Here is a 19,242-nt window from a genome sequence, read left to right on the forward strand (position 1 = left end):
TTTGAGATCACCTAGAGACATTCAATTTTGCGTTTCACAGACTTTTAATATCCTTTTGTGTCTCCATATAAAACATTTATCTGTGTCAAAAACCTTGAAATCATTTGTAGATATATTTTTTCTTTTATTGGCTATGTTAAGAATATTTACCTGTGGGAACTATAAGAATTCCAAGCAATTTACTGTCTGGCCAAAAGTATCACATTTGCACATGATTTACTGATGAATAACTTGTGCAAGCTTGAGTAGCACTTCATCAATAAATGTTTTCCTTAGCTGTTCTGGGACAGAAATAGGGCATCCCTTTTTGGCCTGATGCTGCACAGGCTTATCCTAAATGGCTGGAAAACTCGAGATCGTTACTCAATCATTAGGCTGTTAGGATCGCTCTTGCCATGTTCACTGGGAGGGTATGGACAAGAATGTTCACTACCTCACTCCGTGCCTGCCCCGTTAGATCCTAAGGGAGAAAATTCCTTCTGCTCTTAGCACCAGGATCAGTTATCCTCATTGGCAAACGGTGTGTTTTTATTTTAGGACGGTAAGTCTTTCCCTCGCTGCATTAACTCACTGTATTTCCCTCCTTTGACTGGTTGCTAGAAAACTTCGGAGTGAAGAGCGAGGGCCACCTGCTCGAGCGGATGAGCCTGACTTTCCACCACACGTTTTCTATAACAATCATCAGGCAACAGCAGTAATTATCAACGCCAACTGTTACTGAATGTGCTGAGCTGAGTGTTTTCTGTGTGTTCTGTTTCATTTCAGACTCATCGGAATCCCAGCACGGGAGAACGTCTGTTTTTTTTCCATCGTCACAATGAGGAAACTGAAGCCGTCAGAGGTCAGTCAACCCGGCCAAGGCCACGAGCTCACCAGCGGCACGATTCCAACCCCTGCGACATCCAAGATGGCTCTCCGGGGCTCAGAGCCTCTGCCCCCTTGGCCCATCTTGGGGGTTCCTGCTCCTGTCACTTCTCTAGTTCCTTTCACGAAGTGAAATGAAGACAATAAACCAGGGCTCCTTGGCGCCTGCAATTCTTTGCAAAAGCCGTGTCCCAGAGCCAACGGCCCTGCCCAGTTCGGGCTGCCCACCTGAGAGCGCCGCGGGTGGCAGTCGTCTGCTGCCAGTGTTTTTCCCCAGAGCTCTTTAAGAGGCGAGGAGAGGCAATTGTGGGTAGCTCTGTGGCTCAGTAAAGGGGCAAAGGCATGCGAGCCCAGTTGTCCCAGATGCCCGGAGGCTGGGCCCTGGCTACCAGGAGTGCTGGGTAGGCCACTACCCACCCAGTCTCTGTGCACAGGAACACCTGTGCAGACGTGTACAGCCACATCCGGCTGCACTCTTGTGCTACTGCTCCCAAATTCCCTGCAGATGTTCATCTTCACGATTCAGGAATCAGAAACTGGAATTCTTGGGAATTTTCAAGAAGTTCCTGCAAGTGCAAGTTAGCCAGTAGCATCTCCAAATAAATAGTTTATTTACATGTTTTGCACTAAGAATAAGCCACCATCACAACAATGGTCATTTCCATAACAAGCAGTGAGTGTGTGTGTGGCAGAGTTCTGCTAAGATTGTTAAAGGTAATCTGTTTAAAAAAAAAAAAAAACAGAAACAAAACTTACACAGTAAACGCATGTAAGTGCACAGAGCTTATTATCACTGTAAGCCAGTGTGTGTGTGACACAAATTACGCTGAGATAAATGTAAAAATGGTCCCCACCTGCTATAGTCGGCTGGTAACAGAAAGCAACAAGCCAGGGGAGCATTATCACAAAACCAACGCCAAATAAATAAAAACCATTCTAAAAGTCGGACGATGATATGAAAATACTTATATTTCCAGGATACCATTCTTAAAATAAAACTTTAAAACACAAAGCATTAATTGCTCTACCAAATCCTATTGATGTTGGTTTTATGGCAAACAGTCCCAGACTAAAAAAAAAAAAGAAAAAAAGAACTATTTCTTCATTTTACTTTGATGCTGGTCAAATCATTAAGAGGCTTCTCAAAGATCTCCAAGTTGAGCATTAGCATTTGCTTCTTATAAGCATTTGTTTTTGTTGTTTTTATTTTTTGACAGGCAGAGTGGACAGTGAGAGAGAGACAGAGAGAAAGGTCTTCCTTTACCATTGGTTCACCCTCCAATGACCGCTGCTGCCGGTGCACTGCGGCCGGTGCACCATGCTGATCCAAAGCCAGGAGCCAGGTGCTTCTCCTGGTCTCCCATGGGGTGCAGGGCCCAAGCACCTGGGCCATCCTCCACTGCACTCCCTGGCCACAGCAGAGAGCTGGCCTGGAAGAGGGGCAACCGGGACAGAATCCGGCACCCCGACTGGGACTAGAACCCGGTGTGCCGGCACCACAGGCGGAGGATTAGCCTATTGAGCCGCGGCGCCGGTCCATATGTTTTTTTTTTTTTTTTCGACAGGCAGAGTGGACAGTGAGAGAGAGAGAGAGAAAGGCCTTCCTTTGCCGTTGGTTCACCCTCCAATGGCCGCCACGGCCAGTGCACCGCGCTGATCTGATGGCAGGAGCCAGGTGCTTCTCCTGGTCTCCCATGGGGTGCAGGCCCAAGCACTTGGGCCATCCTCCACTGCACTCCCGGGCCACAGCAGAGAGCTGGCCTGGAAGAGGGGCAACCGGGACAGAATCCGGTGCCCCGACTGGGACTAGAACCCGGTGTGCCAGCGCCGCAAGGCGGAGGATTAGCCTAGTGAGCCGCAGCGCCGGGCCCCATATGTTTTTTTTTTTTTAAATCTGAAAATATTTTTATTTTTGTAAAGATTTATTTGTGGGACCGGCACTATGGCCTCCACCTGCAGCTCAGACGTCCCATATGGACATTGCGTGTAGACCCAGCTGCTCCACTTCTGATCCAGCTCCCTGCTGGTGGCCTGGGAAAGCAGAGGAAGACGGCCCAAGTGTCTGGGTCCCTGCACCCGCATAGGAGACCCGGAGGGAGCTCCTGTCTTCCAGCTTCAGATCGGTTCAGCTCTGGCCCTTTCGGCCATTTGAGGAATAAGCCAGAGGATGGAGGACCTCTCTCCCTGTCTCTCCATCTCTCTATCTGTAGCTTTGTCTCTCAAATAAATAATCTTTAAAAAATAAATAAATAAATAAAGTTGTCTGGCCCGACGATGGCCATTGTGGCCATTTGGGGAGTGAACCAGAAGACAGAAGACACCCCCCCCCTTTCTCTTTCTCTGTCTCTCCCTCTATCTCTGTAACTCTGACTTTTTTTAAAAAATATTTTTATTTATTTGTTTGACAGGTAGAGTTACAGACAGTGAGAGAGAGAGACAGAGAGAAAGGTCTTCCTTCCGTTGGTTCACTCCCCAAATGGCCGCTATGGCTGGAGCTATGCAGATCTGAAGCCAGGAGACAGGAGATTCTTCCTGGTCTCCCATGCGGGTGCAGGGGCCCAAGCACTTGGGCCATCTTCTACTGCCTTCCCAGGCCACAGCGGAGAGCAGGACTGGAAGAGGAGCAACTGGGACTAGAACCCGGCGCCCATATGGGATGTCAGCGCCACAGGCGGAGGATTAACGTACGGCGCCACCGTGCCAGCCCCATGACTTTCAAATAAATAAATATTAAAAAAAAAAAAAAACCAAACCTGAACCTAAATCCAGCTTCAAAAATCCATGCTCTTCCCCATGCCACACTACTGATCATAAAATGCACCCATGCACTGGTCTGTCATGCTCAAGCCAGGAGAGAGGGCTGGTACCAGGCAGCCTGACTGCTCCCTGAAGACTAATCCTGACCCCTCATGGTAGTAAGACCTCCTGTTAGGCTAATTTAAGGGATGTTTCTCACCCTTAATTTGAGAGAAACACAATAACCTTGGGAGCAGAACATACATTTTTGGGAGACAATTTAAAATGAACATTGCAAACATAGTATAAAAGGTCTTACCTTTAAATATTTCACCAGCTTCTGAATTTGCCAATATTCAGTCGGTGAATCCACATTTGCTTCCTGACGGGGATCAGCTGGTTCTTCTCCCTCCTTGCTCTCTGAGGAGCCCTCACTAAAAATCTCCTCACTCTTACCAATGCTCCTACTACGAACAATCAAGAAACAACGAATGGAAACCCATGAGCGACAGGAGCAACACGGTTACAGGGATAATATTTTGGCAATGTGCCTAAAAGCAACAGATAAGGTATCAACACCTTCTGAGTCCTAGAAATGGCTGCTAAGACTGACACGAGGAGCGGCCTCAACAGCAGGTGTTCAGTGCCATTGCTCTCACTGTGGTAACGATGAGGGTGAGAACAGCGAGGCACAAACAAGGGGACGGCATTGCCAGTGCTGGGCTGCACCGATGACAGCAATCGGTCTCTGTGGCTCTCCATAGCTTTACTCACATGCATCAAATTAGGTAAAATTGACCAAAATTAAAAATTCAACCTTCCAATCACACTAGCCACATTTTAAATGCTCACTGGTACCTTATGGCTAGCAGCTACCATAGTGGTCAGCTCAGATACTGGCCACGTCTTCTGGTCACAGAAAGTTTAACTGGGCGGTGCTACACATGCCTAATGTGAAAGAGAACGCTAAGTACCTGCAGAGGCACAAGACGTCAAAGAGCAGCAGCGGCCTGAACGGGCAGGCTGGGGACCAAGCTGTCACCCAGCAGCTCCTGGGGACATCGGCACACAGGGTTTCATGAGGGACGGCACATTCTAGTGTTTGCCACAGAGGCAGCTTTATCACAGGAACCCTGGGCCAATCCCTGCAGACGAGTGCAGCCACGCTCCACCACACGCCCGGCGTGCCTGCAGAGGCCCCTGGTGCACTCTCGCTACCCTGGCTCGTCTCCACCTCCCAGCCCCAGAAGCACAGCTCCAGCTGCTATGTCACCAAATGCGCAAGGATGTCTCCTTGTTGATGAGCTGATTACTCATCACTCGCGTGAAGACATGGTGAACCTGGACAGTTATCTGGATATTACTTCCCAGTATCCCTGATCCCAGGGCACAGCAAGTAAATTTCCACACCTTCTAGTTAATTCTAACATTAACATGTGGCTGCCGTCAGCAAGCACAGTTGTGTAGGTCTATCCCATCCCAGCCACTCTGCAGGGAACACACTGCCTGGTTTCCCATTATTTTCTAACTTAGCACCTTGTCTACTTCTCTACAGCTTCCGTCTTAATGGGAAATGTCTCATTCCGGTTTTTCCTTGTAGGTTGTGTAGAAAGCACCCTGGGGGCAAGAACTCCAGCCACCCTGTTTTCTATCGCTCCGGCACCTGTTACGCAGATGGCACTCACGAAATACTTAGTGAAACATGCATGAATGAGCAAATGAGTACACAAACAAACTAACTCAGGTGAGGGGGAGAGTCTGGAAGGACAGCACTCCTAGTGCTAACGTTCAGGAAATGGCCAGAGGAGTGGGTTGACGGACAGGAGGCAATGGTGAGTGGCACTGGAACCAAGGAGCTGGCAGGCCAAGGTTGAGTCTAGCCTTCCTCTTGGAGTTTTGGTTGATGAAGACCCCCCCGCCCCGTGATTAGGGAGGGCCTGGGGCAAAGGACAGTCCAAGCAGGGCTGCTGCCTTTGTGCGGTTTTAATAAAATGCAGGGAAGGAGAGGGTAGAGGCTCTTGGTATACAGCTCAAAGATGTCAGGAAATTCATTTCCTTGTAATATGAAGGGATCTGAGAAGAAGGCTTAGAAGGAAGAGCAAGGGGCCAGTGCTGTGGCATAGTAGGTTAAGCCACTGCTGGTGGTGCCTACATCCCATATGGGCATCGGTTTGAATCCCAGCTGCTCCACTTCCGATCCAGCTCTCTGCTTTGGCCTGCAAAAGCAGTAGAAGATGGCCCAAATCCTTGGGCCCCTGCACCCACATGGGAGAGCTGGAAGAAACTCCTGGCTTCTGGCTTGGGATCGGCCCAGCTCTCGCTATTGTGGCCATTTGGGAAATACAGTGGATGGAAGACCTTTCTCTCTGTCTCTCCCTCTCTCTAGTAACTCTGCCTCTCAAATAAATTAATTAATCTGAAAAACAAGAAGGAAGAGCAAAGTAGAAGGGCTGTTCAGACGGAGACCCTGCAGAGTGGTACAGGGACAGGAGTCCAGGCAGAGACAGGACTCGTGCAGGCCACGTGACCACGGCTAAGAGGCGCTCAGCCGCCCTCTGAACTTCCCGAAGACCCCCTCATACCTCCTCTTCATGTTCACTGAGGCAAGTCTGGACACAGAGAAGCTGTCATTTTTACCAAGGAGCAACAGGTGTTGCTTGGGCACATTACAACTTTATCCTGAAGTTCTCCACCTAACTGAAGTCTGACTAGGTCGAAACACTCATTTAGGAAAGAAGACATAATTATGCTTTTCCCCATTCCTCCCGCTCAGTATCAAATACAGTTTAAAACCCTGGGATTTATAAATACAAGAAACATCCTATGTCTCTGAGAGGAAGCAGAGTCTGGGGACCTGAGGGTTTTCTGTTAGCCCCATCTGTCCTAGAGTGGGTCCCCAAGAAGCCAACAAGGTCCCCGAGAAGCCAACAAGGAGAGACTTCAAAGGGAGCAAAGAGCACACCAAAGAAATGCCTGCTGCTTCCAAGCAATGGCAGACATAGGTACTAACGCATCGATAATGACATTAAAGGTGAATCATCTACGGGCCGGCGCTGTGGTGTAGCGGGTAAAGCCCTGGCCTGCAGTGCTGGCATCCCCTACGGGCACCGGTTCGAGTCCCGGCTGCTTCACTTCCAAGCCACCTCCCTGCTACGGCCTGGGAAAGCAGTGGAAGATGGTCCAAGTGCTTGGGCCCCTGCAACCCTGTGGGAGACCCGGAGGAGGCTCCTGGCTCCTGGCTTCAGATCAGCTCAGCTCCGGCCGTTGCAGTCATTTGGAGAGTCAACCAAAGGATCGAAGACCTCTCTCTCTCTCTCTCTCTCTCTCTGCCTTTCTTTCTCTCTTCTACGTAACTCTGACTTTCAAATAAATTAAATAAATCTCAAAAAAAAATAAAAATAAAAAAACAAGGGGCTGGCGCTGTGGCTCACTTGGTTAATCCTCCAGGTTCTAGTCCCGGTTGCTCCTCTTCCAGGCCAGCTCTCTGCTATGGCCCGGGAGGGCAGTGGAGGACAGCCCAAGTGCTTGGGCCCTGCACCCACATGGGAGACCAGGAGAAGCACCTGGCTCCTGGCTTCGGATCAGCGTAGTTCCGGCCGTAGCAGCCAATCAGGGGGTGAACCAATGGAAGGAAGACCTTTCTCTCTGTCTCTCTCTCACTGTCTAACTCTATCTGTCAAATAATAAAAAAAAAAAAGGTAAATCATCTAAATATGTCAGGTCAGAGTTTGGCTTAGTGGATTAAAAAATAAGAGCCAATTGCAAATTTTCTACAGGAAACTCAATCCAAATATAATGCTATGGGCAGTCTGAAATTAAAAAGGAAAAAAGATGTATCATACAAAAATAATCAAAAAAGCAGAATTTCTGGTACTAATATCAGATTAGGTAGACTTTAGGGACAAAAGTTACCAGGGGCATTACATAATGATAAAAGGAAGATATAGCAACCCTAACTATACACACACCAAATAACAAAGCTACAAAATGCATGGAGCAAAACAGCGAAAAGGAGCCAGGGGAAAATCTGCAATTATAGTGAAAGACTGGAACAACTGACAGAATAAACAGAAAGTAAGGACGGACGCAGGAGAAAGCAACAGCGCTATCAAACAGCGCGATTCAGTCCCCGTGGACAGAGCACCCACCCAACAGCACAAAGGACATTCTTCGCAGGCACTCAAAGAACCTAAGGGAAACTAGAATTGGAAACAGAAGAGCAATCCGATACATCAGGAGAACAAAAAGCTGCTTCTATTGAAAAGATCAATAAAATGGAAAACTTCTAGCAAGACTGTACGTACATAAAGTTGGCAACATGGATCAAATGAAGTGATCCCTTTCAAAGTACAAACCAGCACACAATTTTCCCAATATGAAACGAGTAAGTTTAGGCTCTGTAACTATAAATGTCATTTAATCCATGATTTTACAGGTTAAACAGAAATCTTCTGGCCTCTATGGCTTCACTGGAGAATTCCACCTGACCCAGAACTACCCAATCCCACACAATCCATGAAAAAAAAACCAATAATGCCGGCACCGCGGCTCACTAGGCTAATCCTCCGCCTTGCGGCGCCGGCACACCGGGTTCTAGTCCCGGTCGGGGCGCCGGATTCTGTCCCGGTTGCCCCTCTTCCAGGCCAGCTCTCTGCTGTGGCCAGGGAGTACAGTGGAGGATGGCCCAAGTGCTTGGGCCCTGCACCCCATGGGAGACCAGGAAAAGCACCTGGCTCCTGGCTCCTGGCTTCAGATCAGCGTGGTGTGCAGGCTGCAGCGCGCCGGCCGTGGCGGCCATTGGAGGGTGAACCAACGGCAAAGGAAGACCTTTCTCTCTGTCTCTCTCTCTCTCACTGTCCACTCTGCCTGTCAAAAAAAAAAAAAAAAACAAACAAACAAAAACAAAAAACAAAAAACAAAAAACAAAAAACAAAAAAAAACCAATGCACAACGACAATAAGCCACACCGAGACTCATGTTCACCCCAGTGCCCATTAGTGCAGCCCCAATGGCCGCAGGACAAGGTGCTCAACATCACTACCAGGTGCTAAGACCACAATGGGACACCACTCCACAGCCTGCAGAAGAGCTCAGCCAAACCCAGGGCCAGCACCAAGTGCTGGCGGGGATGAGCAGAGACCGTGTCTCTTACCCACCGCTGGTGGGAATTCAGGATACAGCTGCCTGGAAAAGGCTGGCTCTACAGACAGCAGCCATGGAGTGCTGGCAATGGGCATTTATCCTAGAGAAACACACACTCATACAAAATCCTGCACACGCCTGTTCACTGACCTTGACTTGTAACTGCCCCAAACCACAAACAACCGACCTGTCCCCGTCGGTGACGCATGCTACACATGTATGCCACGGACTGCTTCACAGCCATGCGGAGAAACCACGGATCCAGCTGATAACCTGGATGGGGCTCCAGGGAAGGGCAGGGATGAACAAAGGCCAGGATCAGGAGTGCTCAAGGCGGCGGGGGCAGAGCAGTGGGTGCGACTGCGAGGCGGCGGCACGAGGGAGCTCAGCGTAGGGAGGGCGCAGCTCTAAGGAGGCTGGCCTCACGTGACCAAGACACGCACCCTGTGCCAACGTCAGGCTCTGTGTGTGTGTGTGTGTGTGTGTGTGTGTGTGTGTTTTGACAGGCAGAGTGGACAGTGAGTGAGAGAGACAGAGAGAAAGGTCTTCCTTTGCCCTTGGTTCACCCTCCAATGGCTGCCGCGGCTGGCGCTCTGTGGCCAGCGCACTGTGCTGATCCGATGGCAGAAGCCAGGTGCTTCTCCTGGTCTCCCATGGGGTGCAGGGCCCAAGCACTTGGGCCATCCTCCACTGCACTCCCGGGCCACAGCAGAGAGCTGGCCTGGAAGAGGGGCAACCGGGACAGAATCCGGCACCCCGACCGGGACTAGAACCCAGGGTGCCGGCGCCGCAGGCAGAGGATTAGCCTATTGAGCCGCGGGGCCAGCCCAGGCTCTCTGTTTGACAACAGGATGTAACTGCTGGGGGTGGGGGGAGGGAGGTGCAGAGTCTGAGACCTCTCTGTGCTATCATCACAACTTCCTGTGAACCCATAACTGTTTCAAAATAAGTAGCTGAAAAATTGTTAAACAAATTCAGTGCTTTAGTATAGCGAGTCATAAAAGGAAAAGTAGCATAAAGGTCATAGAGTAGCTTCAAGTTTTTTTCCCTTGCATATAGAACCTTTAAAATATGGGATTTCTGCCATTTCTTCCCACCCCCATCCTGACACTCTCTAATGAAAGGGGCTGACCTTTCTCCACCAGATACGACACCTCTGTGGCCAAACTGGACATCAGGTAAGAGGTTTGCTAGCCGGCCTCCTACCGATCACTGGTTGATTGAGAAAGACCACAAATCACACCAGAACTGGCAGTCAGCAGTGCCCGAGCACAGGGAGGTGCGACAGATGATGTAACTGCAGGGCCGGCCACGCACACAGGGGAGAGGTCCCGACACTGAGCCAGTAAATCCCTACACTGCAAGAATCCCTACTGGCGCATCACAAGCCTCTCTGGCACATACAAAGGAGTCCAATACTCTCCTACCTACCACCAGCCCTAGGAGTGTCAGTGCTGATCTCAGGACCCTAACGTCACAGGCAGAGGGCTGTGTGGGGTGGCCGCAGGGAAGCTGTCCCGCCGAGGGACACACACCGGGGCAGCGGTGCTCTTCCAGGGTGATAGACGGCCGTGCCTTGTCAAGTCTTTCTCCATGTTTGTCCACTTGGGTGTCTTTTACTGGGAGTTTGTGGCTAAAATAATAAATAAATAAATAAATGTATACAGATTTGCTGTATTACTTTATGCGGGTAAATAATAGAAATAGAAGATGGGAATGTACACAGATACCCTCACCCTCCTGTGCCCCACTGTGTTTTCCCGACACCAACAATGACAAGTTCCAGCCCCACCTGGCAGCTGGCCGCGTCCCTTGGGCTCCCCAGGCACTCCCACGTGCTTCCTAACTTCCCTCTGTCCTGGGAGCTGCGCATGCACCCTCAGAGTCGCTCTGTCAGAGGTCCCCCCCTCCACCGTGGATGGCACTCCCACGAGTGTGAGGGTCCCCCTCTTCGGAAGACTCCTTCCCGACAGCTCTCTAGGGGCTCCCATCCAGAACCCTGTGCTTCTCAGAATGCCTAGGGCCCTGTGCACCCTGCTGCGAGCCAGGTCTTCACCCAATCCTGTGACACGGAACAGAGGCTGGAACTCGTGAGCGGTTTGCCACAGGTGACAGCGTGCTCCGGGGGCCTTGGGTTCCACAGCGTGTAGTGAGCACGGACCATAACCTTGGCTTTGTCGGCTGTTTACGAAGGGTCCCGGGGGAAGGCAGTTTTATTTCCTACATCTGCAAACCAGTGCTCACTATCCATGAGCCTTCATTAACGCTTTTGAGATGCTAGCATTTTTACTGTATGGAGACAATTCTAAAAGTTCATGGAAAATGGAATTCAAGGCCAAGTTTATTTTCACATAAAGCAATCCTGATGCCCATCCGCAATTTTTTTCATAATTCGCACTCTCCGTGAACATTTTCAGGATCCTTTCTAAACACGGATGGCACATGTTTTTGGCATTGGGGATGGTGCTGTAGCAGTGGGTTAAGGCCCTGACCTGCAGCACCGGCATCCCATACAGGTGCCAGTTCAAGCCCTGGCTGCTCCACTTCCAACCCAACTCCCTGCTAATGGCTTTGCGAAAGCAGTGAGGATAGCCCAAGTCATCGGGCCCCTGCACCCTTGTGAGAGACCCAGAAGAAACTCCTGGCTTCTGATTTTGGATCAGTGCAGCTATAGCCGTTGTGGCCAACTGGGGAGTGAACCTGCAGATGAAAGACCTCTCTCTCTGTCTCTACCTTTCTCTGTATCTCTGCCTTTCAAATGGATAACATATTTAAAAAAAAAAAAAAAAGCTTTTTGGCATCAACATGAATTTATCTTTTAATTCCGTTGCCCACAAGCTTTGTAAAGTACCCTGTGTTAAAGTTACGCTCATGCGGGAAGCGTCATCGCTATGGAAGCTTCTCTGATTAACTGCATGTAATTTTGAGCACGCCAAGTTCTTCCAGCACCTACTGCATGAAGTCCCGTGCGGAGCTTACATTGCCTGTGCTGTTTCTCCACGTGTTTCATCCTCTTCTTCGCATGTTATTTATCCTCACTCACCAAGTACTCCAAAGTGAACTCTGTTCTTCCCTTCCCTGCACAGTGCTCCGAATCTGTCTGCTTTGGGGTCAGGCGTCTGGTGTAGTGGTTAGGACGCCTCTTGGCACATCCGCGTCCTATTCCGCAGTGCCTGAGTTCAAGTCCCAGCTCTGCTCCCCATTTCAGCTTCCTGCTGATGTGTGCCTTGTGGGTAGCAGTGATGGCTCGAGGAGTTGTGGCCCTGGCTTTGGTCTGGCCCAGCTCCACACAGACCCAGCATTCCTGGTATTTGGGAGTGAACCAGTGAATGGGATCTCTCTCTCTCTCTCTCCCTCTCTCTCTCTCTCTGCCCTTCAGGTAAATGCACTAACTAAAATGTAAAAAAAAAATTCTTTCTGCTGGGCATATAGAAGGCAGCAGAAGAGAATCAATTTGTGCAAAGCTGGGATGTCCAAGTATCGACTCTATATGTCTCTTCTACGAAATGAAGGTCTATGGAAACTTAGGCCCATATCTGGTTACTAAAGATGTGTTGGAAAACCCATCAAGCAGTCGTCAACATACACTCTGACATCGACGGTGGCCTTCCAGTTTAAGGTTGGCTGTAACCTCTTGGTCATCTGATCCTTCCCAAAATTAGTCTGGCTCTTCTTCAGCGTGCTCTGCTCTGGGTCGGCGGCAGCATCTCCCTTCTTAGGCGCCTCATCAAGCTGAACCTTTTGAACTTTTTCCTTTCGCTGTTCATCAACGAATTTAACCTCCTTTGCAAAGACAAGATTAAGAACACTCTTGGCAGCGGTATCACTTGAGTTATCTGGGGTTTGCTGGAGCTGAACACCCGTGATGAATGCTTGAAAGGATGTTCCCAATGCCCAGCTCCGGCTGCTGCAGCCATCTGGGGAGTGAACCAGCGGATGAAAGACCTCTCTCTCTCTCTCTCTCTCTGTAACTCTACCTCTCAAATAAATAAATAATATAGTTTTTTTTTTTAAAAAAAAAAAGAACTGAAAAGAACAAAGGTAAAAGCCTGTCAAAATTCTTTACTGAGATATATATACTTTATATATCTTTATACCTACTTTGTATCTACTTTTCTGAAATATATATATATTTCAATAGGAAAGGAAAGATAAAGACTTCCACAAATAAACAAACAGAAAATTCACTGGCCACAGCCCCAGAAGGAATGTGAAAGGTACTTCGTCCATCATCAGGAATAGCATGCCAGACAGAAGCATGGACCCATACCAAGAAACAAAAAGCTGTAGGAATTATAAAAATAAATATAAAAGATGTTTTGTATTCTTTCAATTCTTCTAAAACATAACATGAGTATCTAAACCAAAAATGGCAGCATTTTGAGGGGGTTATAGCTACTTGTGAAGTGAAAAATATTACTGAAGGGTAGAGATACACACTCTAAGTCCTCAGGGAGCAACAAAGAAACCATGAAGAAAATAAGCGTACGTGATAAATGAGGAATGTAATGAAAATATAGTAACTTTTAAAAGTCAATGATTTCAAAAAGTGCAGAAAGAGAGGAAAAACAAACACAGAACACATGAGATAAATAGAAAAGAATTAGCAAGAAAGTAAATTTAATTTAAACTATATCAGTTACATCAAGTGAAAACAATGGAAACACTTGAATTAAAAGACAAGACAATCATCTAGCTGGATGACAAAAAGACAACCACTTCAAGTCAAGAGAAACTACACACAAAGATAAATATGTGCTAAAATAGAAGGCTCGGGAGCTGGCGCTGTGGCTTAGCGGGTAAAGCCGCCGCCTGCAATGCCGGCATCCCATATGGGTGCTGGTTCTAGTCCTGGCTGCTCCACTTCTGATCCAGCTCTCTGCTATGGCCTGGGAAAGCAGTAGAAGATGGCCCAAGTCCTTGGGCCCCTGCACCCTCGTGGAAGACCCGGAAGAAGCTCCTGGTTTCTGGCTTAGGATCAGCACAGCTCCAGCTGTTGCCAATTGGGGAGTAAACCAGTGAATAAAATAACTCTCTCTCTGCCTCTCCTTCTCTCTCTGTGTAACTCTGATTTTCAAATAAGTAAATAAATTTTTTAAAAAAATAGAAGGCTCAGGTTTGGCACAGGGGTTAAGACACTACTTGGGGTGCCCAAATCCAATACCAAAGGACCCGGATTTGAATCTCAGCTCCATTGTCCCCGGGCAGGCAGCAGGTGGTGACTCAAGTACTCAGGTCCCTGCCACCCACATGGAAGACCAGGATGGAGCTCCTGACTCCTGCCTTCCTCCCGGCCTACCCCTGGCTGTTGTGGGCTTCTGGGGAGAGAGCCGGCAGATGGAGGATCTCTCTCACTCTTGCTCTCTCTCTCCATCCCTCTGCTTTTCAGATAAACTAAGTAAATGAGATAATAAATAAATATTTAAAATAAATAAAGAGCTGGAGGAAAAACGTGTTCATGCAAACAATAATAAAAAGAAAATGGGAGTGGCTAGATTAAAGTCAAGCAAAACAGCCTCAAAAGCAAATAATATCAGAGATAAAGAGAAGCGTGCATAATGACTGAATTCTATATGTATGTTCACCCAACACCAGAACTTCAGAACACATGAAGCAGAAACAACTAGAAGAAAAAGCAGACAAGTCCGCAAGTAGGAGACTTCAAAACTCCTCTCATGAATCAACAACATGAGCAGACTGCCAATGCAATGCAGCAGCAAGGATAGGACCAGCCGGCTCGACCTGAGGGCACTCCTAAGATGTGCCGCACACCCCCACCAGAATGCACTCTTCCGAAGTGCACACGGCAACAGTTTCCAAAGCAGACCTTGACCTCAGCCACAAAACGAGCGTTCAACACATGTAAAGGAACTAAAATCATTTAAAGGCCCACTTCTTTTAACTAAACTAGAAATCATCAGATACACTGTTGTGAATAAACACGCCGCATATCAAAATCTATGGCACACAGCACTTGCCACTAAATTTACAGCATAAGAATTTATAGCAGAAAAAAAATGAAGATCTTAAACCACTGAACTAAACTTCTAACTTAAGAAATGTAATAAAAAGGGCAAATCAAACACAAAAAATCATAGAGTCAATGAAAGACCAATGAAGCAAATATCTGGTTCTTTGAAAAATGTCAATAAAATGATTGCATCTCTATCCAGATTGATCAAGGAAAACAAGAAAGAAGGCGTACGTTACAAATTTTAGGAATGAAAAAGAGGAGTCAACACACCAAACTCTCCAGATATTAAAGGGTCATGATGGAATCCTGGGTTTGATGCCAGTAAATTAGGTAAGTTAGAAAAAAAGTACAAATTTATTGAAACATACAAACTACCAAAGCCCTGTAAGAGAAATTGGAATAGTTCTGCATCTATGAAAGAACTTGAATTAATTCATAAATGTTCCAACAAAGAAGGCTCCAGGTACAGATTGTTCCACTGGTGAATTCTATCTAACACAAAGAATTCTAGAAAGGAGAGAAGTAGTGAACACTTCTCAACTCATTTCATGAGGCCACATTACCCAGATATCAAAACCAGACAAAGACGTTAAAACATGACCAACAACCTACATCCTCCACAGGTACAGAATCCCTCAGAAAAACACCAACGGGGTAAAAACATCATGACTAAGTGGGATGGATCCCAGAATTCAACATGAGTTCAATATCTGAAAAATTAATGTATTCACTGATCAACAAACTAGAAAAGCAAAACCATAGGATTTCGAGGCACGCAACAAAATTAGTCTTCCTCATGTCTTGGGCTCACTTTCCCCTGTGACGAGGGGGCTCCACTGGTGGTACTCAGCAAAGCACTCTCCCCTCCGGCCAGAGGCGCGCCAGCAGCCTGAGCGTCCACCCCTGCCCAGAGGGAATGAAGCGGTCTACACCAGCAGAGCAGTCAACAGGGACCACGTGGGGAGTCTACACTCTCCCCTCCACCTTGCAGTATCCCCAGAGCTGCCCCCATGGGTGTCAGAGAAGACCTGCTAAAACAGGAGGGGGAGATGTGGAGCAGCAGGCTAAGCCACTGCTTGTGACATTGGCATCTGTACCAGAGCTGGTGTTCTGGGGTCAAGATGGGATAAATCACGATCACTCGAACACTGTGATTCACGATGATCACTGTGACAACTGAGACGGCTACTGCGCGAGTACACAGCCCGGGGGGTGCATACAGCACGGACCCACTAGATAAAGGGATGGATGCGTCATGTCCTGGGCAGGATGGAGACGCGTGGAGCGAGACTGCATGATGTTACTCAGAACAGCCTGCCATCTAATACTTATGAATTATTTATTTCTGGAACATTCCACCTAGTATTTTTGGACCGCCACTGGCCACAGATAATTGAAACCACAGAAAGCCAAACCACAGATAAGGAGGAACTAGTACAAGACCTCAACAAAAGGCGAGCCACACTGTGTCCCTGGATCAGACAACTCTGTGTTACTCAGATTTCTGTTTTCCCTGAATTCATCTACACAGTCAATCCATCAATCACAATTCCTTCCATCTTTTTATGGGACTGACAAGCGGGCACTCATGATCTTATGGATGTGCAAAAAGACCTAGACTAGCAAACTTGAAGAAAGGACACTGCTGGCAGATTCTGACATCAAAATTTTCTCTAAAGCTACAGTAATCAATCCAGTGAGACACCGGTGTAAAAACAGACAAATATGAGAGCAACAGAGCAGAACAGAGTGTACACAAACACATTCTCACACATGTGGAACACTGATGCTTTATAAAGATATAAAGATAATTAAATGGAGAAATGACAGGTTTTTTTTAGACAATTGGTGCTGGAACAAACACCTATATGCAAAAGAATATGAACTTTGATACGTATATCATACACATAAATAAAACTGAAGCACATCACAGGCTTAAATGTAAAACATAAAATTTTTAAATTTCTAGAAGAAAATATTAGAGAAAATCAATCTTTGTGATATTGGGTTTGCCAAGGTTTTATTAGCTAAAATGCGATAAAGAAAAATTAACATATTTGACTTCATCAAAATTGAGGACATTTGGTCTTTGAAAGACACTGAGGATGAAAATATAGGACACAAACCAGGACCAAATATTTACAGACCACATATCTGACAGACTACATGTGCCAGGAGCACAGACAGATTCTCACAACTCAATCGTAAGTAACCAAACAACCACATTCTTAAAATTACAAAAGATCCAAATAGAAATTTTATCACACAAGCTATATGAAACAAACAAGCATATGAAAGGATGCTTTCAAGAAACGCAAAGCAGTGGATACTTGGTCTGAGTGAATAAAAAAAAATCAAACTAATAGCAAGCATTCGGCACAGAGGCTGGATCACTGCTTGGGACCCCTGCATCCTACAGCTGAGTGCCTGGTTGCGTCATAGTTCTCTGATTCATTCCTGCTTCGTGGGAAGCAGCAGGTGATGGTTCAAGTATTTGGGCCTCTGCTGCCCACGTGGCAGACCCAGATGGAGTTTCCGTTTTTTGGTCTCAGCCTGGACCAACTCTGGCTGTTGTGGGCATTTGGGGAGTGAAACACAAATGGAATCCCTCTCCCTCTCTTGGCCTATCTTTCTGTCTCTGCCTTTCAAATAAAATGGAAATTAATTAATTAAGAAATGCAAATTAAAACCCAATGAGATAACAATACTCTCTCAGTAGGTTGTCTAAACTTAAGGACTGATCATATCAGCTATTGACAGAATGTGGAAGAACAGGCTTCTCCTATACCTCCATCAAGAGTATGAACCATTACAAACACTGTGGAATGTAGTTTATCAATTGCTTAAAAAATTAAATACACAACTACCATATCACCTTGCCGTTTCACTCTTTGGTTTTATTTAGGAGCAAAGGAAATACATGATCATACAAATACTTGTGCAAAAAAAGTTCATAGCAGCTTTTTTTGTAACAGCCCGGAATTTGAAGCAACCGGTATGTCCATCAGCAGGTGCGTGGAGAAACAAACTGTGGTATATCCATGCAATGGAACGCTACTCATCCACCGAAAAAATCAACTAAAGATAGATGTGAAGGCACAGGCGAATCTCAAAAGCATTACCCTGAGGGAAACGTAATGCAGCATTATGATCACAGGACGACCACAGACAACACTAACAATGACAGAAGAGTGGTCATCTGAGAGATGAAGATTAAATCAAAGTGGAGATGAAGGAGTTTTCTGGAGTGACAAGAATGTTCCATCTTCATTGGGGACACTGAGTAGACAGCTGTCAAAATTCATGATATTCAGGTGGGCATTTGACCTAGCAGTTTAGTCCTGGCTCCCACCCTGAATGCAACTTCAAAAACTGTTAGCGGTAGCAGGCACTGCACTGTAGAGTAGCAGGTTAAGCCTGTGCTCGCGACACCCACATCCAAAGCAGAGGGCCTGGAATTGAATCCCACCTCTGCTTTCAATCCAGCTTCCTGCTAGCGTGCCTAGAAGGCAACAGATGATGGCCCAAGTATGTGGGTTCCTGCTGCTCACGTAAGAGACCCAGATGGATTTCTGGGCTCCTGGCTTTGCCTGGCCCACCCTTGGCTATTGCAGGCATTTGGGAGGGTGAACCCGAAGATAGATTTCCCTGTCTTACCACACTCTCTTTCACTTTGCCTTTCAAGTAAATAAATAAAACTGGGGCCTGTGCTGTGGTATAGTGGGTTAAGTGGCTACCTGCAGAGCTGGCATCCTATATGGGCACCAATTCAAGTCCTGGCTGACCCACTTCTGATCCAGCTCCCTGCTACTGCACCTGGGAAGGCAGCAGAAGATGGTCCATGTGCTTGGGACCCTGCCTTCACAGAGGAGACCCAGAAGAGGCTTCTTGCTCCTGGCTTCGGCTTGGCCCAGCCCTGGCCGTTGCTGCCATTTGGGGAGTAAACCAGACGCTAGAAGACCTCTCTCTGTCTCCCCACCCCTTGTAACTCTTTCAAATAAAAATAAATAGATAAATAAATAAAACTTTAAAAAGTACTATTAGCAATAATACTAAGAGAGAAGATAGTATATTCATGGAACAAGACCCAAATTCTATAAAAATAAAGATCAAAAACCAAAACTTAAACAATATGGAAGCTTTAAATGTTAAAGCTACATACAACAAAAAAATAAAATAATGTTTTCAGAAAGACAAACCATGGTGGGAGCAAGTGGGAAAAATAAACATCAAAGGACAAATCACAGAGGCCCAACATCCAACTAGTGAGAGAGACCAGAGAAGGAAAAAATCATTAAAGTTGTAACATGAAAAACATTTTCCAGGGCTGAAAGTCACCACTAATGAAAAACAAACAAACAAGGACTTGTACAAACCACACCGTGAAAATCACAGCCGATCCTAAAGGCTCCAGAAGCCTGCAAAAGCCAAAGCAAACAGGTCACAGAGGATAAAAGGCCTTTATAATGCTAAGCAAAAATCCACTTCACATGACAAGTACTGTTCTAGAAACAACAGCTGAGGGG

The 19,242-nt window shown here is 46.9% G+C and overlaps 1 protein-coding gene across 1 annotated transcript in view; it reads right to left on the reverse strand.

Annotated features, from left to right (window-relative positions):
* The window catches only part of LOC149122812 (outer dynein arm-docking complex subunit 2-like), a 166,078-nt gene that overhangs the window by 140,963 nt on the left and 5,873 nt on the right, over positions 1 to 19,242 (reverse strand). The window contains 5 exon segments of the mRNA XM_089311277.1: positions 3,920 to 4,067; positions 10,274 to 10,375; positions 12,329 to 12,614; positions 15,528 to 15,619; positions 15,814 to 15,948. Of these exon segments, the coding sequence (XP_089167403.1) occupies positions 3,920 to 4,067; positions 10,274 to 10,375; positions 12,329 to 12,614; positions 15,528 to 15,619; positions 15,814 to 15,948 (763 nt within the window).

This window comes from Oryctolagus cuniculus, chromosome 13, assembly GCF_051225735.1.
Source record: "Oryctolagus cuniculus isolate XC-2025 breed Fujian yellow rabbit chromosome 13, ASM5122573v1, whole genome shotgun sequence".
Classification (NCBI taxonomy): domain Eukaryota; kingdom Metazoa; phylum Chordata; class Mammalia; order Lagomorpha; family Leporidae; genus Oryctolagus; species Oryctolagus cuniculus.